At 41.3% G+C, this 27,179-nt stretch overlaps 2 protein-coding genes across 2 annotated transcripts in view; one reads left to right on the top strand and one right to left on the bottom strand.

The window, feature by feature from the left end:
• Positions 1–27,179, bottom strand: part of HECW2 (HECT, C2 and WW domain containing E3 ubiquitin protein ligase 2) — a 239,273-nt gene that overhangs the window by 148,990 nt on the left and 63,104 nt on the right. Inside the window, exon 2 of the mRNA XM_047083672.1 lies at positions 8,695–8,802. Coding sequence (XP_046939628.1) covers positions 8,695–8,802 — 108 coding nt within the window. The remainder of the gene's footprint in view (positions 1–8,694; positions 8,803–27,179) is intronic.
• Positions 959–2,718, top strand: LOC124515619 (proteasome assembly chaperone 4-like). Its single transcript, XM_047084603.1, has 2 exons — positions 959–1,117; positions 2,281–2,718. The coding sequence occupies exons 1-2, from the start codon at positions 959–961 to the stop codon at positions 2,716–2,718; spliced, it is 597 nt and encodes a 198-aa protein (XP_046940559.1).

The following is a 27,179-nucleotide window of genomic DNA, read 5'->3' as shown; positions in this document are numbered from 1 at the left end:
ATTTAAGGCAATGATGTCATAGGAAATGATGCTGATGGACAGGCACCAGGGAAGAGTCACAGCCTAGAGAAGTGGGGCTCCTCTCTCAACTGAGTCACCTGGATTATTAAAGTGGGGCCACTTTTGGATTTTCCCCCAAGAAGTTACTCTTCTATCAACTCTCCTGACTGCACCAAATGGTCTCCTACAGTGTATTCGGTTTGCCGATTTTAAGAGAAAGATAGAATGCTTTAAAAAATCATGTTAGGAATTTACATAGGATTAGGAATACTACGTACAGGAATACAAAACCATATTACATTTTTCTGTCAATGACAAAATACTACAGCTTAAAAAATTAGCTCTGTCATGAGGGAAAATATTGGGTGTTTCCATTATGCATGATGATCACAGTGCAGTGACTCACAATGTAGTTAGCATCATCAAGCAAAAGATTTTTACCATGTACCCATCACAACATATGCCTGACAGTGCAAGAGAATCAAAGAAAGGTTTCTGGTCTAGCAGGTGTTCTTTGTGTAGCTGTTAGGATGACAATTTTACAGGAAGGGCTAAAAAGGAAGAGCGGCCGGGTAGCAGAGTGTGGAGACCCCGGAGAAGATGAGCGACGACGCGGTGCAGTCAGAAAGGCCTCATGGAACAAATAGGTCTGGACTCACACTTCTAGATGAGAAAAATGGAGCAGAGACGATAACGGGTGAGGGGCGCTAAAGCAGGGAAGCAGGAATAAGCATGCTGAGTTTGAGGAACAGCAAGATGACGCACACAGGAATTCTAGCCGCACTATGATTTCACTTGCCTGGGAACACCTCTGCAAAGGACTTTCCCGAACATTAACACAAGCTTTTGGTTATTACTGAAATAGTGACAGCTGTACAGGTCTGCGCAAACCCTCCTCTTCCACTTGCTTTCTTCCAAGACCAAGAGCATGTATTCTACGAGAACAAAGCTAAGCACCATGCACAAAGCCTGCCAAAGCAGAACAAGCCTGATGGTGTGCACGAGGACTGAATTCTGCAGGCATGAGCTCATTAGGATCACACTCAAAATGCTGGCAACCAGCGGTCTGGGAATCCGCCTGCAGCGGCACCTCATAGATCGGATCAGCGGTAAGGGAGTGAGCAGCTCATTTTTCCACAAAGAGACGTGCATTTTTATAAGACATCTTCCCCTAGCTCCCTCTCAAGTCAGGATGCTATCTCCTCTTTTGTAAGGTTTTAAGAGTCAGCTAGGTAATAGATTATGAGACTGGAAAAAAAAAAGGGGGGACTGCTGATTTTTGTGTGTAGGATGTTGATAGCCAGGCCTGCTTTGCTAGTGAACCCATGTGGGGTGTTATTTATTCCTTGCTATAACAAAAGTCTCCAACCCCAGTGACAAATTAGGATCCTTGAAACTATAAGATAAACTCATTCTGAATTGCACAGGATAGATTTTGTGGACATGATCGCCAAAAACACGACAGAGCTAACAGCTTCATAATGCTTCAAGGCTAGATGCAAAGCCAAGGGGATTTGCACAGATCACCTATTACAGAACCAAACACATAGGCTGGTCATCAGAGAGAATAACACAGTACTGGACAGAACTAATCGTTTGCGCCTGGACTGAAACACACTGGCCCCTTCAGCAGAACACCAGTGAAGACTTCTGTCCCCTAAAATACACCAACGTTCCACGCTGACAAGGTGAGAGCGTTCCTCTTCAAACATTAGTGTTTTATGAGGTCACTCAAGATTTTTTTAAATGGTGTTACTAAATGCAATCTCCTCTGAGTGAGAGAGAAAAGACAGAGAGCTGCATTCTGATCGACGTGCTTAAACATTTTAGCGGTGGAGAGAGGTAACCTAGAAGAAGACTCAAAAAGGGTGGAAAGGGGAGCTGGCATTCGCGCTCCTACTTTAGCTACAGTCTGTAAGCACTAACTGCAAGAGGAAAACAAAAAGCTACTTCTGAGAAACAGATACACGGACAGATAACAGTAAACATATGAATGATGACCGAGCATCAGATAAGGGAGGAGCCCGCTGCCTGTGGCACCAGCCAGCCCTGTGCACAGGCAGGGGAGACGGAGGCCTAAGGAGTGATGAATGATCCCATGTACCTGAGAATGGTTTCTCCATAGCCCGATGTGGGAGCCAACATCTCCTCCTACCGGTCTCAGATTACAGAAATATATATATTAAAATATGTGTGTATGTATATATAAAGTAAGAGTATTTTCTCCAAAAAAAAAAAAAAATCTGCCTTTTATAAAAAGCATGTTGGCTCGCTTGCTAGGGTCTGGTTGGGCCAGTGATGGTGGTGGGGGGCCGGGGTCTTGGTGCTTGTGGTCCTGGGCCCAACGGGCAGCACGGAGGGGCCAACCCAGATCAGGACATCTCCCTGCACAACTTCAGCACAAGGCTGTGGGAGCAGCTCGTCCGCTTCCACGTCATGTGGCTGACACACTGGCTCTTCCTGTGGGTAGGGGCCATGCCGCACCTGTGCAACCTCGCCGTGGCCCTGTGCAGCCACTACGATTCCATCCCCGTGTCTACCTCCCTCCTCAGAGACACTTGTGGCATGACCTCCACTGATCTTACCCGGCACTTAGCCAGGAAGACCAACAAACAGATGTTTGTCAGCTATAACCTTCAAAACACAGACAGTAACCTCACATTACTTGTAAAACACAGGATCAAGGAAGAAATGGAGGCTTATCCAGAAAAGTTCTAGCAGAGTGGCAGAAGTGAGAATTTGTAACTTACGTACAATATACATTTAAATAAATGGACTGAATTAAAAAAAAAAAAAAGCATGTTGCCTCAGAGGGCAGCAAGACAGGAGAAGGGTGAGGAGGCCTCCTACATTAGCCTATAAGGACCTGCCACTGGGGGCACCTGGGGGGCTCAGTCGGTTAGGTGTCCGACTTCAGCTCAGGTCATTATCTCATGGTTCGTGGGTTCAAGACCTGCATCGGGCTCTGTGCTGAGAGCTCAGAGCCTGCAGCCTGCTTCAGATTCTGTCTCCAGCTTGTGCTCTGCCCCTGCCCAGCTTGTGCTCTGCCTCTCTGTCTCTAAAATAAACATTTAAAAAAATAAAAAAAAATAAAAAAGGACCTACCATTGGCTGGGCCCGCTCTAGCCTAGGAAGGAAGGAAGGAAGAAAGCACCACCCGAATGGCATCTTCCTCTCTCAGAGGTCCCTTCTGAACGGCTAAAGCCAGTCATGAATTATGGAAATATATTTGGTGCCTTTTAGTAATCTTCAGGATACTTTCATTTAAAGGTTTACTACAATAAAGACTTGGCAGCCTCTATTTAAATGCTGACCAGACATAGAAGCCCGCTTATTTTTAAATTTTTAATTTACGAATTTTAATGAAGACATCTCCCAGAGCACTGGTGCTGTGAGGTGATGGGAGGGGGATTGTGGGGAGATAGTACCTTCGGCTTGTTTGGGGTGGGGGAGGGGAGGTCAGGGAGGTGGAAGGGAAGTTGAACAGGGTTTAGGAACTTAACCATGCTCCTAAGTAAAGGGGTTTCTATAACTGCATGATACTGACATTGCATTTAAAAACATTTTTTTAAGTATATTTATTTTTGAGAGAGAGGGAAAGAGAGAGAGAGCACAAGTGGGGGAGGGACAGAGAGAGAGAGAGAGAGAGAGAGAGAGAGAATGAGCGGGGGAGGGGCAAAGAGTGAGTGGGGGAGGGGCAGAGAGAGGGAGACATAGAATCCGAAGCAAGCTCTAGGCTCCAGGCTCTGAGCTGTCAGCACAGAGCCTGACATGGGGCTCAAACTCATAAGCTGTGAGATCAGGAGCCGAAGTCAGATGCTTAACCGACTGAGCCACCCAGGTGCCCCCTGTGACACTGCATTTTTAAGGCAACCATTGTGTTTCTGGGTTTGTATATGAATAAAATATTTTCAGACAGATCAAATGAAACTGGTAAAAGTGCTTGCCTTCGGGGAGGAGAAACTGATGACTGGGGCATGAAGTTGAGGAGATACATTTACCTTTGGATCTTTTCAACATTATATTCTTTCATACACTACTTATTCAAAAATTATTTTTTAAAAAGAATCTCAACTCAGCTACATTAACTCCAGGCATTAGTATAAAACTTCATTTCAAGCCCTCTCTGAAAAAAGATTCTACAGGCCACCCTGTGCAAGAAATGGTTTTATTTCAAAGGCTGGGATCTCATCCATCACTTTAAATAGCAACAAGATTCACTTAGGCAGTCACTAATAGCTTGTTCCTATTTAGAAAGTGTGCATTTTCCCCAGGTTTCTAGAAGCTGAATATTTTGAACCATAAAGGAGATGAAATGGAGATGCTCTTCCTTCAAGCATTTTTATTTAAACAGAATAATCTTTAAAAAATTCAACTTATTGATTTTATTAATTCTAAAACAATTAAAGCAATTAATTCTAAAACATGATTTTCACCATTGTCCTGTGTGCTTTTATTATATTCTTCGTACTATGACTCTTATTCACAGGCTCTTATATTCAGAGGCCACAAATTGGAAAAAGTAAATACATTTTAATCTTCATGCTTTTGAGGAAGTCTGCCCACATTTCCAGTGACATGCTATTTATTTATTTATTTATTTATTTATTTATTTATTTTTAATTTTTAAATGTTTGTTTATTTTTGAGAGGGAGAGAGAGAGCATGAGCGGGAGAGGGGCAGAGACAGAGGGAGACACAGAATCTGAAACAGGCTCCAGGCTCTGGGCTGTCAGCATGCAGCCCTACACGGAGCTCGACCTCATGAACCATGAGATCATGACCTGAGCTGAAGTCGGATGCTTAACCGACTGAGCCACCCAGGCACCCCGCTAACCTATCATTTATATGTTACTACAAGTTATCTTCTCTTTACTAAGGGCCAATAGAGGCTAAAATGGCTCTGCTCCTCCTTCTCTGCGAAAGCTCAGCTAAACAATCATGAAAATCAAAGACAGATAATATCGGTGTGGAGGTAGTGGAAACCTAATAGGATTAGCAAATGAACAGGATCCAAAACCTAATGTATGAGAGTGGAAAATAAAAAGCACCAAATCCATCCAAGTGGCAAAAAAAGGCCTTCTGATGTTGGCAGGAAGGGGCTTGGGAATGGAGATATTTAGGGCAAAGGCTCTGAACAGTACCAAGGCCACCTGCCTCCCTTACCTCCCCAAAAAGCCATTCATAAAGCAAAGGCCTTTTGTCAAGGCATCGTATGCTGGCAATCATACTTACTAACCTGAGTGCCAATCAGAGACACAAGCCACTTACACGTCTGATGCTCAGTTTCCTAAGTCTGCCCACTTCCCAGGGCTGAGACAGGTAAGATGTGTGAAAGCACTATATCATTTATATAAATATCAATGTTCTGATATTATCCTCAATGATCACAAAGCAGTTTATCACACAGCAATGAAGTTCTAAGCTCATTCACTGATCCAGGATTTAGTGAGCTCCTGGAATAGTGTGTGGCACACAGCTGGCACTTAATAAATACTTCACGATGGCTGGGGAGAGAGAGATGGACAGATGAATAGAAGGAATGAAGGAATGACAAAAGCAGGTCTGAGTGAATGAATGAATGAACGAATGGCCAAAGTCTATGAAAGACTACAAAGAATAACAGAGACATCCTAGTATGGTAAGACAACTTTGAAACCTCTTACATTTCAAAACTCAAGATGCATCCTGCAAAGATGACCCATTCAGCTTCTGCAAGCATAAGCTCATCTGAGGACTATCTGACAGTTTGGTGACAAGTAGGTGCAGAGGAAGCTGATCTTCCTCTCCAGGGTCTAGGAAAGTCATGTGCCCAAAATTACACCTGTCTTTGTCCTTCAAATTCATTTAAGCAGGCCCCGTAATAATAGAAGTCTGGGCTGCCTGCCTCCTCTGGGTTCTTTTCCAGACAAACTAAAGCCATCTTTACATTCAGAAAGAGCTTAGAGGGGGCTGAGATCAAGGTTTGCCCATGCACTTAGGGCAATTTTCAGAGAATTTTAATTTTATTTTGCCTGAACTTCTGTTGAGCTGAAGATAAATTTTCTTTCTGAAGATGAAAGCAAAAGTTTTTAAATGTCTCAAGTTTTCAAGATCAGAGGTTGAAAATATAGAAGCTGTCTAACCCCTCCCCACCCAATTTTTAGAAGTTCCACACCATCGGCTCCAGAGGTTCAAGCAAAACTTCACTGTGCCGGAAGTCCCCTTAGGTCTGCTGTAGGGGTTAAAAAAAAAAAAAAAATGATGTCTAAAAGACACGGACTACGCTACTAAGCACTTAGATAAATACCACCTTAGGTTTTTACACGTTGAAAGGATATGAATGTGTGCTGAAAGAGGCCTCATTCTGATTAATGAAGATAAATTTATTCTAAAACCAAACTTTCTGTAATTCTCATTCACCGTCTTGGATTTTAACATACACGACTTTTCCTAGTCCTTACAAAAATTCATTGCTGAATATTTCCAGTTTTATTTTCTCCAGTTTTGTGTGTGAAGAATTGAGATAGAATTTAGAGGAGAAAATAAAACAACAACAAAAACCTACTCTTCATTCCCAACTCCTAGTGTCAATGTCAAGCTTATTTCTATTAAACACTAGAGTGAAGCATAAAGAAAAACATTCAAGACAGAGATATTAGTATATCCTGATCGGCCAGGACATTATGAATCTCTAACCTTTGGGGAGGAGAAATAAAATCAATCATGGCAGGGGCGCCTGGGTGGCTTAGTTGGTTAAGCGTCTGACTTCGGCCCAAGTCATGATCTCATGGTTCATGAGTTCGAGCCCCACGTCAAGCTCTGTGCTGACAGCTCGGAGCCTGGAGCCTGCTTCGGATTCTGTGTCTCCCTCTCTCCCTCTGCCCCTCCCCAACTCTCTCTCTCATTCTGTCAAAAATAAATAAAATCTTAAAAAAAATCAGTCATGGCAAATGAAGTATCTGCAAGTGGGGCTTTTCACAAAAAAATGTTCCAAATTATAACAGTATGTGATACTAACGTCTTCCCCGGTGTTCACCTGAACCCCATGGTATGAGGCTACACACTCCATCCGGAGGCAATCGTTCCTAGCAGGCTGGCATTTTGGAAGGAACAGGAAGGTTGTTTTACCTTTTCCCCTGAAATTCAGTTGGCAAGATTCTCTGCTACGTCAGCCTCTTAAACCCTGGCATCCTTTCAAAGGAGGAATCACACTGAATGAAAGTAAACCCATTCCATTTTCCCCACTTCTTTTTCTTACTAATAGATGGTACTACCAGCTGGGCCAAATGTTGGAAAGTAAAGTAGAAAATAAAGTAGAAATAATAAGTAGAAAAACAAATGCCCCATAATCTCACCTCCTCGCAAACAACCCACGTTCACATTTTGGCAAATCTCCTTCCAGATTTTTTCCTGTATGTTATGGTATTAGTTAGAATTATGTTGCATGTATCTACCTGTTTTCCCCCTCACTTATTGATATATCATGAACATTTTCCCTTAAAAACTACATTCCCTTTAGATTTTCAAGAGACCCTAGTCAAATATTGAACTATGAAAACCGGATAGTTCTTAGGAGAGAGAAACATGATTAGAGAAAGTTATGAAATGCTGACTTACCAGTAAGGATGTGGAAGAAATAATCTAATGTCTTTAATGGCAATTCAAAGTAACAGATGTTAATCTTTGAAAATAACTTTTTATATAATAAAAATTTATATACTTGAATAAAAGTAAGCTCATAGCATGTTCCCATTTAATCAAACCTTACTTTATATTTTAAGGTTTAATAAGTACAATCCTTCAGTACTAATATCCACACATACATACACTCTCTCTCTTGTATTAAATCTCTTCAATATAGAAAAGTTAATTCTTACACAAACTAAACAACTCAGAAAATTTTTAAATAGCCCATTTTCTACATTAATGAAGAACTGTGTAAATGTAAAAGTTAACTTGAACCACTCAGTAAATTGTGTATTCATTCACGCTTCTATCTAGCCTACAAAAATGTACACACCATGTTCTCAATAACATTAGTGGCAAATATAAATACTCTCCTTCACCCTAAATAAAAAGAGATGAGCTATTTCTGTGAGCCATGTACTATATAGAAGCATTTGTATTTGCAAAGAAATACAACATCAGATCAACGGGGTAATGGCTGAGTTACCTGCAGCCAATTTCTTATTCTTAAAATTGACCTCTATGGCAGTTTGCCCAGACTCTCTGATCGAATTGTAAAGACGAGGACCCGAATGCAACAGTTATTCCGCTGCTGGGAAAAATAATAGCAAAGTATTCTAAAGACAAATAAAATTCTTAAGTTAACTGAAATCTTGAATTATTCTTTCTGCTCCCGGAAGTTAATATAATAAATATTAATTATGAATGTAGATACAAGGGTATATAAAAATGTGTAAAGTATTAAAATAACCAAACATGACTTATATACTATGCATTCACAAGATATATGTAATGTGTATATGTATTATACACACACATATATATTTACATACACTTTATTCAAAATATGTGAACATTCTCTAACGAGCATTTTCTAAAACAATATATTCCCCAGTTTGAGGATACATGGCATAAATATGAAAATCAGAGCCAGAAACTTTTATAATAAATTCAGACAAGACTCCCTAGATTTCTGTATATTTATGGAATTTCAGTAACAAACTTCTATTTCTCGCTGAGTACTTACGTTCCATGAAATAGGGCCCAGGCTCAATTCTCCATACAATTTGCCCTTTTTGGGTTCCAGTCACACCCCTGTTTTTAGAATCCCAGAAGTTGGCTGGAGAATTCTCATCTGGAAAAACCAAACAAACACTTTTTCAGCTTAATCACAACCTATGTCTCCTCCCTTAGTTCAGACTAATACAAGTTAAAATAAAAGGAGGATAAAAAGGAAATAAAATAAAAGGAAAAAAGGAAATAAGAGGAAAAAAAGATAAAGGGGGAAATATTAATGAACACTATTATTACTGACCAGCTCCCAGAAGATTATTACCCTGCATTTCTGTCCTTGCACTGATACTGAGGAATTGGGGACAGGGTGGAAAGAAGTTGGCATTTGTGGGCTTGGCCCAGTTAATCAATGTTGCCAAAAGGCAAAACTGGGAAGAACACAGGCTACAACTACCTCAGCGTCAATGGTGAGCTGATATGTAAGAAAGGAGTTGGGTGTGCTCCCATCTATAAAATCCTATATAAAAAAGAAAGGAAGAGCATAATTGAGAGAATATAATAGAACTTAAAATGGCATTTAAAAAGGGGGGGGCGGGGCGCCTGGGTGGCTCAGTCGGTTAAGCGTCCGACTTCGGCTCAGGTCATGATCTCGCGGTCTGTGGGTTCGGGCCCCGCGTCGGGCTCTGTGCTGACAGCTCGGAGCCTGGAGCCTGTTTCAGATTCTGTGTCTCCCTCTCCCTGACCCTCCCCCGTTCATGCTTTGTCTCTCTCTGTCTCAAAAATAAATAAACGTTAAAAAATTTAAAAAAATAAATAAATAAATAAAAGGGGGGGGCATTAAGCTATGAAAATGAGTGAGGACACAGTATGGGTTTGCTATGAACAGTATTTGGGAGACACCAACCAAGTCACCATGTCTGCTAGGATAATCTTTTACAAAAGGCCAGAGGCCGTAAACCTCAAACAACACAAGAAAAGGAGAGAGAGAATGTTTAGGCTTTTGTATGGATAGTAACCTGAAGAATCAGCCTGACAGCAGCATTGTCCAAGCTTTCTGACCTCCTGGCACACAGAAAATGGTAATATTTGTAGGACACACTGGGATAAACGAAAGACATGCTTATAACTTAAAAGGGCAGGCAGGGAAACTCTGGCTGTACCCAGCTCTGCCCCATCACCTCAAAGGCTGAAAGGATTCATATTCTATAATTTGCCCTCATCACACTAGTTTGAAGTTCTGTCCTAGGGCCCAGAATAGAAAATAAAACTGAAAACATGAAAAGAAGACCATTCAGAGTTTTACAGGCACATGAAAATGTATACAGTGATACTGGCTCTTAAAGTCAGATATTTTCATTTGTTTCCCCAAACCCCTTTCCCAGGAGGAAAGATTAAAGATACATTTTAACTGAGAGCTGGGATAAATTAGACATGGTGAAGTAAGAGCTACACCCAAATAAAGTAAAGATGGAGAAAAGGTCCCAAGCTCAAGGGAATAGGCCTGAGAAGAAACGTCCCCTGCAACAAAGGGGGCACCTGGGTGGCTCAGTCAGTTAAGCATCGGACACTCGATTTCATTGCAGGTCGCGAGGTCACCATTTCAGGAGTTCAAGTCCCACGTCCCTCTTGAGATTGTCCCTCTCTCTCTGCTCCTCCCCTTCCATTCTCTGTCTCTCCGAAAATAATAAACTTAAAAAAAGAAAAAGAAAAACCTCCCTTTTTTTCATGCTTCTGAGCGTGAAAGAACTAGAAACATGGGCCACAGCGAGGAGTCAGATAATCTGGCTCTGGGAGACTTCTGTCTGTGTCTGTGGTTGCACTTGGAGCCTACTATTTTCATCATATTCATAAGTGAAAGAACTCTAGGAGGAAAGGTCCTCCCATGCCATCTGCATTAGGCACATTGCAAGCTGAAGATTCTTTCTGTGAAAAGCCAAGAAGGAGCCACTGTTCTTTATAAGAATGGAAAAGCATAAACACTCATGCCATCACCTGCTCTCCTAAACAAACAACACAAGGCACACTACTCCATTCCATCACAGAAATAGAACAACAATGCCAATATTTTTTTAATGTTTATTTATTTTTCAGAGAGAGAGAGAGAGAGAGAACGAACACAAGCAGGGAGGAACAGAGAGAGAGGGAGACACAGAATGTGAAACGGGCTTCAGGCTCTGAGCTGTCAGCACAGAGCTCGACGCAGGGCTCGAACCCACGAGCTGTGAGATCATGACCTGAGTTGAAGTCAGACACTCAACCACCTGAGCCACCCAGGGGCCCCAGCAATGTCAATATTTATTTATTTATTTATTTATTTATTTATTTTTAATCTTTATTTTTGAGAGAGAGAGATAGAGCGTGAGCAGGGGAGGAACAGAGAGAGAAGGAGACACAGAATCTGAAGCAGGCTCCAGGCTCTGAGCTGTCAGCACAGAGTCCGACGTGGGGCTTGAACCCACGAACCGTGAGATCGTGACCTGAGCCGAAGTCGGATGCTTAACTGACTGAGCCGCCCAGGCGCTCCAACAATGTCAATATTTAAAAGGCAGTCACCTAAACCTGGTTGTGAAAGATGTCATGTGGCTCCTCGGGGCAGATCTCGATCACTGCCTATCCACTGAGCTTCTTCCTTGCCAACTAAACCCCAATTTTATCCAAGGCAACAATGTTTCCAGTTAAAAATACTCATCTCTCCAGAATCTCTAGCAGTTAAAGGTACCATGTGATCTAGTTATGGCCAGTGGGGTGTAAGTGGAAGTCTACTGGATGGGACTTCTGAGAAAGCTATCATTTTCCTGATTAAAAAGAGGATGGACTTGGGGCACCTGGGTGGCTCAGTCGGGTAAGCATCCCACTCTTGATTTCTGCTCAGTTCACGATCCCATGGTTTGTGGGATCGAGCCCTGCACTGGGATCTGCACTGACAGAGCAGAACTTACTTAGGACTCTCTCTTTCTTTCTCTGCTCTTCCCAGCTCTAAACGACAGACCCAGCAATCCTATTTTGCTCTTCCCTCTCCCCTCTTCTTGGATGAGAACCATACACTAAGGATGGCAGAGGAAGAAGCTAGGAGTAACCATGATGAGTCCTTTAGTCCTGAACTACCTGCCTTCAGACTTCTTGCTACCTATGCAAAAATAAATTCCTATTTGGTTAAGCCCCTGTGGTTGGGTTTCTGTTACTTGCAGTTTAACACAATTCCTAACAGAAATACCTGTTAAAAATCAACTGGTGATTTAGACTCATCATGCCCGAATCCCTGTGACTGCATCACTGCTTCAGGCTACACAACAAAGTACTTGCTACCCTTCTAAAAGATAGTTTAATGGGCAGAGGCGCTTAGGTGGAAAGAGTGATTCTCATGTTTCTGCAAATAAATGTACTATTTTTAAGCTATTGGCCACTTGGAAGGCACAGAAAGCCGGACCCTGGAAGGAACAGAATATATGCATCGGGAGTAGACAGTGCCCAGCTATGCAAAATACTTTTTTAGAAACATGGCTATGCACATAACACATTTCTGAAAATCCTGTTGTGAGAGTTTCCTCTTGGGGCGTCAGGAAAGATGAAGTAGCATTGCATCTTGCTTTAGGGAGCAATCAGCAGGATCACAGCGATAAAAAGCAGTGGTAATAAAACTGTACTTGTTAATTCAACCTCACACTAAGGTTTGCACTTCTGCTGTTACTCACCTTTTCTCCCAAAACCATCAGGTAAGCCAAATGAAGTACAGATTTCTTTTTTATTTTATTTTTTTTTGTTTTAAAGTTTATTTATTTTTGAGAGAGAGAGAAAGAGAGAGAGAGAGCAAGCAGGGGAGGGGAAGAGAGAGAAGGGGACAGAGGATTTGAAGTAGGCTCTGCACTGACAGCAAAGAACCCGATGCGGGGCTCAAACTCACAAACTGTGAGATCATCACCTGAGCCGATGACTGACGCTTAACCAACTGAGGCACTCAGGTGCCCCAAAGTACGCATTTCTGACACAAACTTGGGAAAAAGGACCACTGAGGAGCAGAAATAGAATGGGAGGTGGTAATGGGATGCAAACTATTGCAAGTGGTCTGAGTCCCGAACAGAAAGTGATGCCTGAGCTACACGTCACGTACACATTCCTAGAAAAAGAACTTTGACAGAGAACTACTATAGGCATCTCTTGTTCCAAGACGGGTCACGGATAACTCTTTGCCAGCCACATCCACTTCAAGGTAGAAATACTATACCATGTGAATAGGAAATAAGGGAGAACAGGAATGGGTGCTTGCTTCTAAGACCTTTAACCAAGAAACATATCTAGAGCATAAATTAAAAAAACAAAAAACAAAAAGCAAACAAACAAAAACAGGGGAGGAGGGGTGCCTGGGTGGTTCACTCAGTTAAGTGTCTGACTCTTGATTTTGGCTCGGGTCATAACCTCACAGTTTGTGGGTTCAAGCCCCAAGTCAGGCTCAGCTCTCACAGCACATAGCCTACTTGGGATTCTCTTTCTTTCTGTCCTTTCTGCACGCACGCACATAAGAAACAGATCTAGAGTCACGTGTTCAATTTACCCCTCAGCTCCTGTAGGTTGGGATAAGCCATATATCTCTGACTTGAATTCCCCTCTTTGGTTCATAGGTGATGTGGACAACTCCATTTGGTTATGTTTGTATTTAAAGAAAAACAGACTATCCCCTTGAAGCAAAATGCTGAAAATGTACCAGGACTATTTAGGCTCATCTGGAACTCAAATGTGCCATATACGATGAGAAATGGGTCAGAATTAGGATAAGCAGGCCCAGAGCAGAAGTTTGACGGATCTGTTCTGATTTAAAATGCGACAGCAAGAGACCATCCTGTAAATCTCCATAGGGAAGATCTCATTCCCCACCAGGCATAGTGTTTGTCACATAGAAGATACTCAAGTTGATTAATACTGTTTATTCTGGATTGAAATTTTTCTCTGATGAGATTATGTTTCTGATAATTCATTATCCCTGACAGATACAAGCATTCCTGCCATCGAGTGGCAGTTACCCTTAATTGAAAATACCAAGTCCATATAAATAAACTAGCTTAGGGGCAAACAGGACAAATTATTCTGATATGACTATCACAACCTCCATCACTACTACAGCTCCTACGGCTGCTACCTCTGGCCAGCCTTGCTCACACCATATAAAGAACAGCTAGAATGACTCATTCCTTGTATTTCAAGAAGACCAATTTTAATTGGTCCCTCAGAGTAAAATTTCGTCTTTAAGTAGGTTAACACTTTGTTTAGGTTGCAGTCAATTCTAGTCTAGACCCAGAACACCTTATCCGTGACAGTATTTTTTTTTATTTTTTTTTTTATGTTTATTTATTTCTGAGACAGAGAGAGACAGAGCATGAGTGGGGAGGGGCAGAGAGAGAGGGAGACACAGAATCCGGACCAGGCTCCAGGCTCTGAGCTGTCAGCACAGAGCCCGATGCGGGGCTCCAACACAGAAACTGTGAGATCATGACCTGAGCCGAAGTCAGTCACTCAACCGACTGAGCCACCCAGGCACCCCTCTGTGACAGTATTTCTATGCTGAGATCTACTTTTCATGGATATCTGAGGACAGTTTATTTTTTCCCAGACTGTAGGAGTTATTTTTCTTTCCCCTCATCTAACATGTATATTAGTGATTTGGTCTTTTTTAAATGTCTCTACTCCAAATAAGAAAAATAGTTGAGTATAAAATGGTATACCAAAGAAAGGGTTCTAAATCCCTTACGAGTAGAATGTAGACATAATTATAAATCTATTTTCCCCCCACTAAATAAAGGTTCTGATTGATCAAAGAAATGTTGTTGGCCTTTAAAGCCAATTATCAATTGGTGCATTTATACTTAGTTACTTCCTTTCTCCATTTCTCTTAACAAATATTCAAATCTGTCCCACCGTCCTCACATCCCATAACTAATTTCCAAGGTCCTACTTGGAGCAGGGTAGCATCCAAACCATGGAGAACATGAGGTCTCATATCCCTAATGCCCTCTTTTCTGGGTCCATACCTAGTCCTTGCCTTCTTTTACAGGGTTCTACCCTGTTATGGTGGAGCCTTTGACCCAATCCCCTCCATCAGTCACCTCTCACCTTGATTTTTACTTCTTCCTTTCAACCTAAAAACATGTCAGCTTCTGTGAGGCACACTCTCCTGGTTTTGCTTTTGCTCTTTGAATATTACCTTTCTTGTTCCCTTTCCCATTCTCCTTCTTATTTCCCTTCCTTTTAGGATTCAAATGTCTGTTTTCCAACTGAAATAGTCTATTTTCTAGGAGTGCATATTTTAGAGACTTAGGTAACTTTCAGGCTGGAATATAATTACAAAAAAGTAACACTGAAGATGTTTAATTCATGTACCTAAATACCTTCTCTAAATCTAATCTTGTTTGTTAGGGTTTATATAAAGCTTGTCCACTCATGTCTCATATGTCTTCTTTGTTCTCTTACAAGTCTAGTTGGCGGTACATTTTCTCTAAATAGAAAAGCAAAGTACACACACAAAAAAAGCCTTAAAATCCTTTTAATATAATTTTATACCTATCTGTTTATGAATATTATGGGAACACAATCAAGGAAACTTGTGAAAATCTCACTCTTGCCTATTTTAACAATCCATAATACTTTTGTGAAGTGATTTCATTTAGTGTTTTTTTTTTTAATTACTCTTTAGGACTATTTCAATTCATTCTGTTATTAATACTGGAATTAAATCTAGTAAATCCGATTCTCCAAAGGAGAAACAAATTAAGTGTTTGGACCCAGAAAACAAAGGCATAGAGACAGAAGATTGCCACACACAACTCTCTTAACTATATTGTATAGTGGTGGCTCAGAGAATTTTCTCAGGTCTAATTAATAAGGTTAAAAACAGGCCCCTTTTCCTACATTAAAACCATAGTATCTTTAGGAGGAACACGTCAGGGCCTTAAACAAAATCTCTGTAAGCAGACTTAACATCTCCCGCACATTCACTAGGTCACAAATCATCCTTGGCTACTTCCCCTTTACCTAATTGATCCTCCATAGCAATGATTACCCAACTTCATTACTCACAGTGAATATCCTGCAGGCTTCACTTAAAATGCAGATTCCTGCCCTGCTCTTCCAGAGATTTTTGGTTCAGTAGGTTTGAGTCAGGATGCAGGAAACAGAATTCTAGCAAGTACCCTAGGGAGCTGATTCTGATACGGATACTACAAAGACCACACATGATAAAACTCTGTTCCATGGCTATTTCCAGGGATATTGAGCAATCACAGTGATGTTTTGGACACTGTACTTCTCTTTGACTACTGTGCCTCCAATTTGTCAGCTTGTGCATTCATTCATTCACTCATTCATTCATGAAAAGCACTTAAATACTGCCCCCTATGGAATATAAGGAACACCCATTTCCTGCCATCAGGAGTCCCCAGTGTGGTGGGGGAAGACTGGCACATAACGTACAATGCAATGTGAAGAATGCTATGACCAAGGTGTACATACTTTATAAAGTGTTAAAGAGGAACAGAGAAGGAATAATTATCAATCCCCATGACTGTGTGTAATTCATATGGCTCGGGATCTACCGAGTTTGATGTATATTTGGGAGGCACATATGGAGATATCCTTTGGAAGATCTACACATTTAAGCCAGTCATTAAGGTGTCTCATCCATTCCTTTGCTTCACTGCTCCATAGACATATTGCTTTACCTCCCAGGGTTCATTTTTTAGTTCTATGTGTGGTCATCAGAAGCAGCAAACAAGTGGCCATGTTTAGAGCTGAATTCAGTGGTAAAAGTTACTGTTGCTGCCTGGGCCCCAGGATGTTATCTTTTTTACCCTTAGAAAAGTTAGATTAATTATATTAATGTACAACATGATTGTAAAGAGTAATTTAAATAATGAATTCTCTTTTAAAATGCCACCAAAAGCTAAAATAATGTAAGCAGAAAGACTTGTAATTTTTTTTTAAAAAACTCTTCCTTCCCCATAATATTTCATACACAGAGATCAGTGTGAAAAATTACCTTTAAAAGATTATTTTTTTTTCCTGACTCTGGATTCCAGAAAAAGGACTCTGAATAGGCTTTTAAGATAATATATAGGAGACATGACCAGACATCTCAAACATATCCAAACATAATTTGGATTTGGAAATGTTTCTATGACTGTTAATATTTCCAAAACCTGCATACAGTGCTGGAGATAAAATATGAACAAAATTGCTTATATTCAAAGCCCTCCTCTTCTGTCAATCAACCCAGAAGAGTTAAGACACGGTGAAGAATTTTTTGAGAAAGATGCCATGTGACAGATTGTGCCAGAGAAATGAAAAATGATGCTCGCAACTTTTATTTTGCTTTCAAGTAATCCCTCCCCACATTTTCTCACAAATGGCATAAACACCCAAGTTGTTTTAAATTGGTTTTTAGATACAAATTGAAGTTATATTCAATGTTATATTCAATGTTATATATGTCTTCTGATTGGATCACACAGGGGCCTGGTTTGTTCTGGCTATACTCAAAACTTAGATGCCCTGGGATTTGGGATTTGGAAAGTCATATTAAGCTCCAATTTGAATCAAAATGATCATTATAAATTTTTTTTAACGTTTATTTATTTTTGAGACAGAGAGGGACAGAGCATGAACGGGGGAGGGTCAGAGAGAGAGAGGGAGACACAGAATCCGAAACAGGCTCCAGGCTCTGAGCTGTCAGCACAGAGCCCGACGCGGGGCTTGAACTCATGAACCGCGAGATCATGACCTGAGCCAAAGTGGGATGCTTAACCGACTGAGCCACCCAGGTGCCCCAAAATGATCATTATAGATCTGGGCAAAGAGCACACCTTCACAGGGACTGTTTGACTGTTTTTAACAACTTTTGCAAAAATTTTTGCAAAATTTTTACCAGAATGTTCTAGGCAGGTTATGGAATCCTGCTGCTGCAATGTGACAGGAAAACTCTGACAATGACTTTGGGATCTGAACTACATCCCAAGGGAGGGGTAAGTCTTTACTACGGATTGCACTACACAAGAACACCAATCTTATGCAGCACTATGAGAATTCATCAACAAATTCCTCATGAATTTGCAACTGTGGCATTAGTTTTAACCCAGTCTCCCTAGATGCCCAATTCGTTACACTGAAGCTCTCTCTGGTTGAAAAAAGAGCGAGTGTCAGATCAATCCTGATACCACACCGCCAGCTGAGCATGTACCCACTAACGACTGTGGCCTGGTAGGTAGTCAACTGAGTAGCTATCTTCCCGTAGATACCAGAAGGAGTTGCTGATTGCACTGTGCCAGAGATGGGAGAAGAAGGCACAGCACACCACAGGACAAAGAAGCAACAGAGGCTGAGAAGAGCTGATGACAAGTCTGTAAGGTCTGGCCTTGGGGATTCGTGTGCTCTGAAAGGCACGTGTATCGCTGCACTGGCGGGGCGGGTGCCTATGTGTTGATTCAAGGCCACTCACCTGCAAGTATGAGAGAGATGTCTATGGTTGTCTCCTCTAGGCAGGCCATCTACCAGGGGTGAGGGAGCCCAACTCGGAGAACGTGAAATCTTTCACTAGATCCACACTGGGTGATACAGACAAGTCCTAAGCACACCCCTGAGGAGGCCTCCTGAACATTCACACCTCCGGACATACTGAGCACAGGCAAGATGCTCTGCTAAGCAACTTCCTATGTAAGATACCTGATCCCAAACTATTCGACCAAACACTCATTTTGACAAGGGAGGGAACCACCAAGAGATCAGTGAGAAGCAACACTTGAACTCATTTTGCCAAATACCTTCTGAGAGTTTTCAGTCACGGCCCAGAACACCAGACAGTAAAGAGCAGTTCAGAGATGGCTTATATGTTGGGCACTGTCCTACCGCTTTGTCTTTACCAGTTCACGGACACCTCTAACAATCCTTTGAGGTTGGTACCGCTATCAGATTCTTAATCAGATTCTTAAAGGCACTAAAGCACAGAGACGTTAGAAAATCTGTCCACGATCCCAAAACTAGTATGTGCAGCACGCTGCTTGATACTATACCACACCTTCTATCTAGACCACTGTGAAGAATTTGGATTCCATGCTGATAGGAGGTCACTGGTGAAGCAGGGGAGTAACATGATCCATGTTTTTTGTTTTTTTTAATCCTCCTGGCTGCTTTGTGCAGAGTGGGCTGTAGGCGGGCAAGAGAGGATGGCCCACCATGATTCGCGCCCAGGCCGAGCACTGAGTGCTGGAACCATAACCTAAACGTGACCCTCCTCCGTCTCCATCTTTCCTGTGTAGACAGAGCTGCAGCAGCTATAAATAGCCTCCCTGAGTGCAAAAGGCTGGCAATGAATTCCAGACTCGTCAGTCCAACGACCCTGCGAGGTGACCCATCCATCTCTAAGCTCTCTCCAAGTCCAACCACCATCCTGGATTTCACTCTCTAAGCCAACCATGCTCTTCCTGTCCCCTCTTTATCCAAACAACTCTCAAAAATCCAACTTTCCCACACTCAATCTTAATTTGTCAAGATAGAAAGCTCAGATTCTCCATCACTTAGTAACTCAATAAAGTTCCTAATGCAACATATTTAATCTATCACTGGCATTTAGTCCACATGGGCCTTCTATTCACCCACAGAAGTATGCTTTATGTTTTTAGGTACCTATCACTTATTTCAAGGACCAAGAGAGTAATACACTGCCTGATAATGAAGCTGTCGGCTCTTAGGTGATGGTTAAGATCCCAGAACTTTGAGAAACAGCAGACCTGATGTTAAATTCCACCTCTCTCGTTTGCTGAAACCATAACCTTATGCAAGTCTTAAAACTGCACAGGCTCCATTTCTTCAATCTATCAAATGATAACAGCACCAAGCTCAGAAAACTGTGAGGAGTACATGGGTACAGTATTTGAACCTGGCACATATTTAGGAGCTAAATGTGTGGGGTTTAAAAATCTCTTAATCCATTTTCTTCCTTCTTTCTAAGAAGTTACGTTTTTCCTTTAATACTCAAAAGCACAGTTCCTCAATCTCATTTCCTTAGGTTTTAGTTGTTAAATTTCTTTTAAATAAATTCATTTTGTTTTAATTTCTCATAAATATATATAAAACAAAAGTATGCTTACTTATGTCTTGGGAGACTGTTTTCTTTTTTTTTAATTTTTTTTAATGTTTATTTTTGAGAGAGAAAGAGAGAGAGAGAGACAGAGAGAGAGACAGAGAGAGGCAGGGCACAAGCAGGGGAGGGGCTGAGGGAGAGGGAAACCAAATCCTAAGCAGGCTCCAGGCTCCAAGCTGTCAGCACAGAGCCCAATGCGGGGCTCAAATCCACGAACCGTAAGATCATGACCTGAGCCCACATTGGACGCTTAACCGACTGAGCCACCCAGGTGCCCCTGGAGACTGTTTTCTTAATCTGGATGCCAAATGAGTGGGCAACAAAAGTGCAGTCCATACGTACACTAATAGCATGTTATGCCATTACATGTGAATACGGTCTCTCACACAGAGTGTACCAGTCTGTGCAGTTCTTAGGTGGAAGGTCACTCAAAGCCTAAAATTCTGTCAGACTTTAAGCTCAGCCTAATAAAGACAGGCAGAGATGCCCTCATCTTCCTATGCAAGGAAACATGGATTGGGTGGTACTATGTGTGTTCAAAAGTTGCCAGGAATGACAATGAGGTGTTAATTCTATATCCCTCTTTCTTTCTTCTAATTATTTATTTTTATTTATTTATTTTAATTTTGAGAGAGAGGAACACAAGCAAGGGAGGGCCAGAGACAGAGGGGGACAGAGGATCTGAAGCAGGCTCTGTGCTGACAGCAGAGAGCCTGATGTGGGGCTTGAACTCATTAACTGTGAGATCATGACCTGAGCCAAAGTCAGATGCTTAACCAACTGAGCCACCCAGGGGCCCCTAATTATTATTTTTTTAAATGTCATATACACACTAATTTATCACTCAAAGATAAACCTTTTTAATACTAAGTGAAGTTTAGAAGCAACCTCTAGATGCTTCAGGATGTTACTTTTATATGAACCTAATAGCTACAGATTCTGAGAAATGTGCAACCATTACAAAATATAAAGTTCAATGCAAAAGAATCCTTTGGTTGGGGGTAAATTACACCTTTGATCTTAGTGAGCTCATACAACAAGGATCAGGAACTTTCATAGCTAACTTTATGTAAAGAAGGAGGTTACCCTTATTGAAGTGAACCAAATATTTACTGGAGCTGATCCAAACTCAGTATGAAAATATTAGTTGGAAATATATGAGAGCAATCGTTCTGGGACATTCATTGCTACTAATCCTAAAGAATAATCTTGCAGATGTGGCTACTCCCTGCGGGTCCCTCCCCAAAATGGCTTGACCAGAGGCTGAATGACCTTCCCAAAGGTTGGACCGCTCACCTGAATCCTTACTAAACCATCACCTTACTTTTCATTAAACTGAGCTTTTATGTATGTTTCTAAATGGGGCACTGCTGGTTCTTTCCAGTGCAGTGTAGGCATGATAGCATCCTTGGGTCTCCGGCACTGTGTGCCAGGTGCACACTATACGACAATAAAAAATAACATCCCTTCCGACCTTGAGAACAACTGAGTGGCATTTTAGGGCCAAAAAGTAAATTTTTTCATTGAAAACATTTAATTTATAAAGGATTAGGATAAAACTGAAACTTATCCCTGTATTCATCCTGGCTCTTAAACAATCTAAGCAGATTCTAAAAGTCTATTGAAAGCTGGGTCGGTTTGCCACAAGGAAATCTTAACAAAAACGTGAATTTATTCTCCAAGTGTTTTTGTAAGATTGTTGTTTACTCAACAGTTTCTAAAATGTGAATGTCTATGAATCCTTGTCCATATAAACGTTACATTACAAATAAATCTGCTTTAACATCTCATTCATGAGAGAAGAGCTTTAAAATCTGTCTAAAAACATTATTGGCCAGAGGCCAATAACCTGTCATGAAATCTAGACTCCATCGCATGACATTAAAAAAAAAAACAAAAAAAAAAAACATTCTTGTAGGTAGAACCTGTACTTAACATCACAGTAAAGTAATTTATTTGAAACCAGTGGGGCTCTAGAACATCAGCAAAGGGACTGCATATTTATTTGTAAAAGTTTCACATGCTTTAATACCTGTACTGACGGCTGTTGAGTTGTCAAGTGATAAAATGTGATAAGCACACCACATGGTTTGTTAACAGCTATCCCTAATCGAGGTGGGAGGAGAGCACATTTAAGAACATTTCAAAGAGAAAGGCAAAGAGAACTATAAATCTCAAAGAGTTGGACTCAGGGGTGCCTGGGTGGCTCAGTCAGTTAAGCATCTGATTTCAGCTCAGGTCACGACCCCGAAGTTTGTAAGTTCAAGCCCCGCATCGGGTTCTCAGCTGTTCAGCACAGAGCCTGCTTCAGATCCTCCATCCCCTGTATTTCTACCCCTCCCTTGCTTGCTCACTCTCTTTCTCTCAAAAATAAATAAAAGTTTTTTAAAAAAAAATTTTTTTAAGGGTCAGACTCAGAAATTAGGTGACAGTAGAACTCATTTTACAGAACTTCCTATTGCCTTACCTCACATAATCCCCAAAAGTTTCTCTCTGCCTTTTTCAGGGTTGAATCCATCATCATTTCAAATCTGGTTTGGAAGCAGCAAGAAGAAACATGTTTCATTCTCCTTAAAATCATGCACTGGCCTACCCACTTGGCAATTCCATTCATAGAAGCAGCCAGAACTGAAGTCAGGCAGGTCTGGAGTCCTAACGTGGCTTTGAGAGCTCTGCGGGTCCACTTCACTGATGCTCCTGCTTCTCTTTCTCTTCCCCAACGTTCTAGAAATGAAATCCTAAGCAGGATTTGAGCAGACCTCTACCAGGATACTCTTGTCTGGCTAAAAAAAAACACTGAGAGCCACTCCCACTCTTCCTCAAGACTTACCACTGTTCAGGCATCCTTAATGAAAAAACATAACCTATTAGTATCCCATACGCTGAGGCAGTTGTGGCCACACCCTGTAAAGGGTACAGGATGCAATCACCCCATCCTCCCCTCGGCTTCCTTCCTTTGCTTTTCCATTGGGAAAATTCCAAAGAATGAGTTATGTGTACACACACACACACACACACACACACACACACTCTCTCTCTCTCTCTCTCTCATACAGAGTGAGCTGATGTCAACAAACTGTTATCACAGAGAGGGGAATTTTCTGTCTGATTTACTAAGAATAGAGTAGCCATTACCTGGAAACTCTAATTTACTACTATGATTAATAAGATAAAGAATTTGTTTAGGGTATTAAAATAGGCTTATAGCATCCTAACTAATCCAAAATAAATATGTGGACTTGGATTTCAAACTGTAAAAATCAACTAAAACTTTTTGAAACATCATACAGCTTTAATGAAAATCCCAAACTGTGGTCATCAACCCTGAAGTTATTTTCAGATGTCACTTTTAATGAAAAAAATGGATGCAAAACATCCATCTAGCTGTGTTCTTGTCTTATCCAAGGAAGAAGTTGTGGCGGGAGAATTTCCAGATGAGATGCATTATTCTTTAATGGAAAAGGGGCCTCCTGAAGCTGGCCCACCCAGGGCAGTTGTCGCAATTATTAAGTGTCAGTTGCATGGGTGGATGTAATCAAAGGGTGCGAGACTATATCTCTCCAGAAAGCTTCCAAGAAAGCAAGATAAAATATCTTCAACTGTCACACGTTTTGCTGTGAAGTGAGACAGGCTGGACTCAAGCTCCGCGCTACATTTAGTGAATGCAATTTACTCTCTATTGGTCCCTTAATCCAGACAGTTTGCCATGAAGCTTCACGGGCCACAAAGCTTTGGCAATAGACTGTGTGGGCACCGTAAGCCTGGCACTCCAGAATCACCACCAGGCTGCTTCTGACATGTAAACTCTGCCCAGTCTTAGAGAAAATCACTGTAGATTCTTGGGTGTATGCTAGTGAACACCCAAAGAGCAAGCATGTACACAATGCCTACGATGTACCAGGGACACATTGCAGACGCTATAAAAATAGCCTCACGAATGGCACTGTGCTCCAAGGCTGAGGTCAATAATGTTATTAGAGCTATGTTACAGGTGAGGAAACAGAGGCTCCCAGAGAAGTGATGACAGCCAGGATTTCAGGTTGGATCCGAATGACATCCAACACCCAAACCCAAGCTCTTTACAATACACTGCCTTTCTCAGACAACGCTCCTGAAGATGGCAGTCACCTCACTAATTTGACGAAGTCACCAAAAGGAGTTTAGGAAAAAGTAATCTAGAAGGGATGAGTTCATTTCCTCTTATTGGCATCAACGGTGGCTACAACCTATGAACAACAGACTTCTCATCAATGTCAGCATCTCTGTTTTCAGCCCCAGTCAAAAGCATCTAGTCTTGAATGCTTGCTTACTTCCTAGTTATGGACCAACAGATTCTCCATGAAGTTCACCTGATGCTCCCACGACTCTGGCTCTCCAAGCCACGATTCTTTACCTTCCAAATAGTGTAACATTTGCCAGACAGGCCACTTTAGCTGAACTCTAGGCTCTGGTCCGTCCGTGTGTCATTGATGTTCACATGTGTCAAACAGGCTATTGTCCTGTGTAAAGGAAATCTATTTCCCCACAGCACAAGCCACTGTCATAGGAGACTAGATTTCCAAGTTGACCAAGAAACTTATAAAATGGATCAAGGGATGTGAGACGATGTTGGAGCCTAGACTTAAGGCCATCACATACATGCACCTTTTCACAGAGGTGGTATTTCTTAAACACGGGTAGTTCAGGCTGTACCTCTTCAATCATAGTGGACTACTGCATTGAGAAGGTACAGCAAGACAACATAGTGTCAGACCTCAAAATTTATACATGCTAGGAATATATAAAGGAATATTTCTCCAAACCACAACCCAGTGTGAAGAAAGACCTTGAAGATCAACAAGTAAAATGGGAAGCACATTAATACAATATTTCCATCCATGTAACATCTTAGCATTTTCACTCGCTATGATGGCATACGGTGCCAGGCATTAGGAGATAGTTCTCAACAAGACAAACACAGCCTCTGCTTTTTCTTACAGAGTTTCTATTTTAGAGACAGGGAGACACATATAAATAACAAATACAAAATGAATGCTTTAGCTACTACTATGAGACATGCTACAAAGGAAAAAGAGGGCATAAAGGAATGGGCGAGTTGCTGACATGACCCAGGCCAGAAAATAAGTGAAATCTTCCTCAAGGAATCAATGTAGGAACTGAGCTCTGAAGGATGGATAAGGAGGGGAGGAAAGAGAAAAAAGACAACATTCCAGATAGAAGAGCTGCTCAGAGGCCCTAGCATGGGAAGCAGCATGGCACTTCCATGGACTGAAGGAAGACCAGTGTGACTAGAACACAGAGGGTAAGGGAGAGATGAGGCCAGTGAAGGAGAATAGACTAGAAATTTTAAGCATCAGTGTAGAGGGAAAGAAAGGGAAGCTAAAGAATAGAGGAATGAGGGGCACTTGAGTGGCTCATTTGGTTAAGTACCCAACTCTTGGTTTTAGCTCAGGTCGTGAACTCCCAGTTCATGAGTTCGAGCCCCATGTCAGGCTCTGTGCTGATGGTGCAGAGCCTGCTTGAGATTTTCTCTCTCTCCCTCTCTCTCTGCCCCTCCCCTGCTCACTTTCTCTTTCTCTCTCTTAAAATAAATAAATAAACTTTAAAAAAAGAATAGAGGAATGAAAATTGTCCTTTCATCCCATCACCACAAGATCTCTTTCTGAAAGCCAATTGATATCACAGTTGTTAACATTCAAAGCTATTGATCTAGCAAGGATGCTCATGGGTGAAATTATGTTTTATGGATACTGAATGGATTAATCATAGAACTAAAAAGACATCATTTAACTAATGTAGCTTATTCCCAAAAGCTCACGGAATAAATAAATCATGGGAATAAAAGGCACAGCACAGGGAAGATAGTCAGTGATACTATAATAGTACTATACGGTGACAGATGGTAGCATCCTTGCAGTGAGCACAGCACAATGTATAGAGAAGTTGAATCACGACGTTGTACACCTGAAACTAATATAACATTGTGTGTCAACTATACCTAAATTAAAAAAAGAATGAGTAAGCTCCAAAAAAAAAAAAAAGAGTAGAGAGAGCAAAGACACAATTCTTAGATTACGATACAAATTGACAATGGAAAAATTCAGCAGCGTCTCTTCCATCTAGCTTTATGTTGGCACCAAAAACCCAAAACAGAATCAAGGTTAGCACATCAGGAAGGAACAACCATTTTCCTGAAAAGCCCATTATGAATCTCCTTTGTGTTTCTGCACTTTGCATGCCTCTGAGACTGACATCATATTATCCCATATGCATTATTTCAGTCCTGTAGCAAGTGTCTGCCTATGTGCTGCAACTTTTATCGGAGGGTTTTTCTTGTGACATTGTGTTCCTTAAACAGCCAGATGAATGCTGGCCTCCTCACCACTTTGTTTTCAGATTCCCCAAATCTTCCAATGGAAATGCACATCAGTCTGTGTATACATCAGAAAACGTTTTGAAAATTCATTCAAAAAAGAGACAGCTGCTAAAAGATCAAGGGTAGAGCCTCAAATAAAAATCAGTTTGACGACTGTACATGAAATACATGGTTTCTAAATTTTAGCCTAGAAACTGGTAGGTAATCAAATTAAATAAAAACAATAAGGGCTATCACCTGTTATCTATTAAGAACTTACCACATGCCAGGCACTATAAGTGTATACATACACTCTCTCATTTAATCCTCAGAGAACCTTCTGGGCTGGTTGTTACAATCCCCATTTCACAAAATAAGAAAACTGTGGGATAAAGAGACTGAATAACTTGCTCATGCATAGCAAAATCACAGAGCAAAAAACTAGCTGAATTTCAAATCTAGGGTATGCATGACATCAAAGCTTATCTGCACATTTCCCACCATTATACAACTTTCCCCCAAAATAACTAAGTACTGTTCATCAAGTGACAAGAACTGTGCTCGGTATTTCAGAATCACTAACTGATAGAATCCTCACAGCAATTCTGAGAGGTGTTATTATCCCTAAGATAAGGAAAGTGAGCTCTGGGAGGTCTGGTAACTTGATCAAGGGCACATAATGGCAAGGCTGAAAGGTGCAGAGGAAGACTTTCCAGAAGCCTGCACAATTTCACAACAGCAACATTTCTGAAGTATTCTGAGTTCAGTAGAAGCAAGTATGGGCATGTTTTCTTAGGGTTTTGCACTTTCATCTGGGAAATTATCATTATGCTCTGGAAGACAGTAATGTCCCCCAAAACTGACCTTCTCATCTTAGGTGGATAAGAAAATCCCTTTATCGATGTCCACTCAAGCCAAATGATCGGAACTGGGATCCATTGCTTTCATTAACATGAATAGATGACCCTCATTTTCTCTCTCTAACAGACGGATACACACAAGCAGATGTAATGTGCCAAACACG

This window comes from Lynx rufus, unplaced genomic scaffold (assembly GCF_022079265.1).
Source record: "Lynx rufus isolate CCGP_SWC_20201006 ecotype Redwood Valley unplaced genomic scaffold, mLynRuf1.p SCAF_2, whole genome shotgun sequence".
In the NCBI taxonomy this organism is placed as follows: Eukaryota; Metazoa; Chordata; class Mammalia; order Carnivora; family Felidae; genus Lynx; species Lynx rufus.
Note: the sequence above shows the minus strand (reverse complement) of the source record. Positions and strands in the feature narration are given on the sequence as shown.

Excerpts from the sequence above, each read along its gene's own strand:
- LOC124515619 (XM_047084603.1), top strand. The coding sequence starts at position 959 with ATGCACAAAGCCTGCCAAAGCAGAACAAGCCTGATGGTGTGCACGAGG. Across the intron at positions 1,118-2,280 it reads ATCGGATCAGCGGTAAGGGA|GGTCTGGTTGGGCCAGTGAT; the intron begins GTGAGCAGCTCA and ends CTCGCTTGCTAG.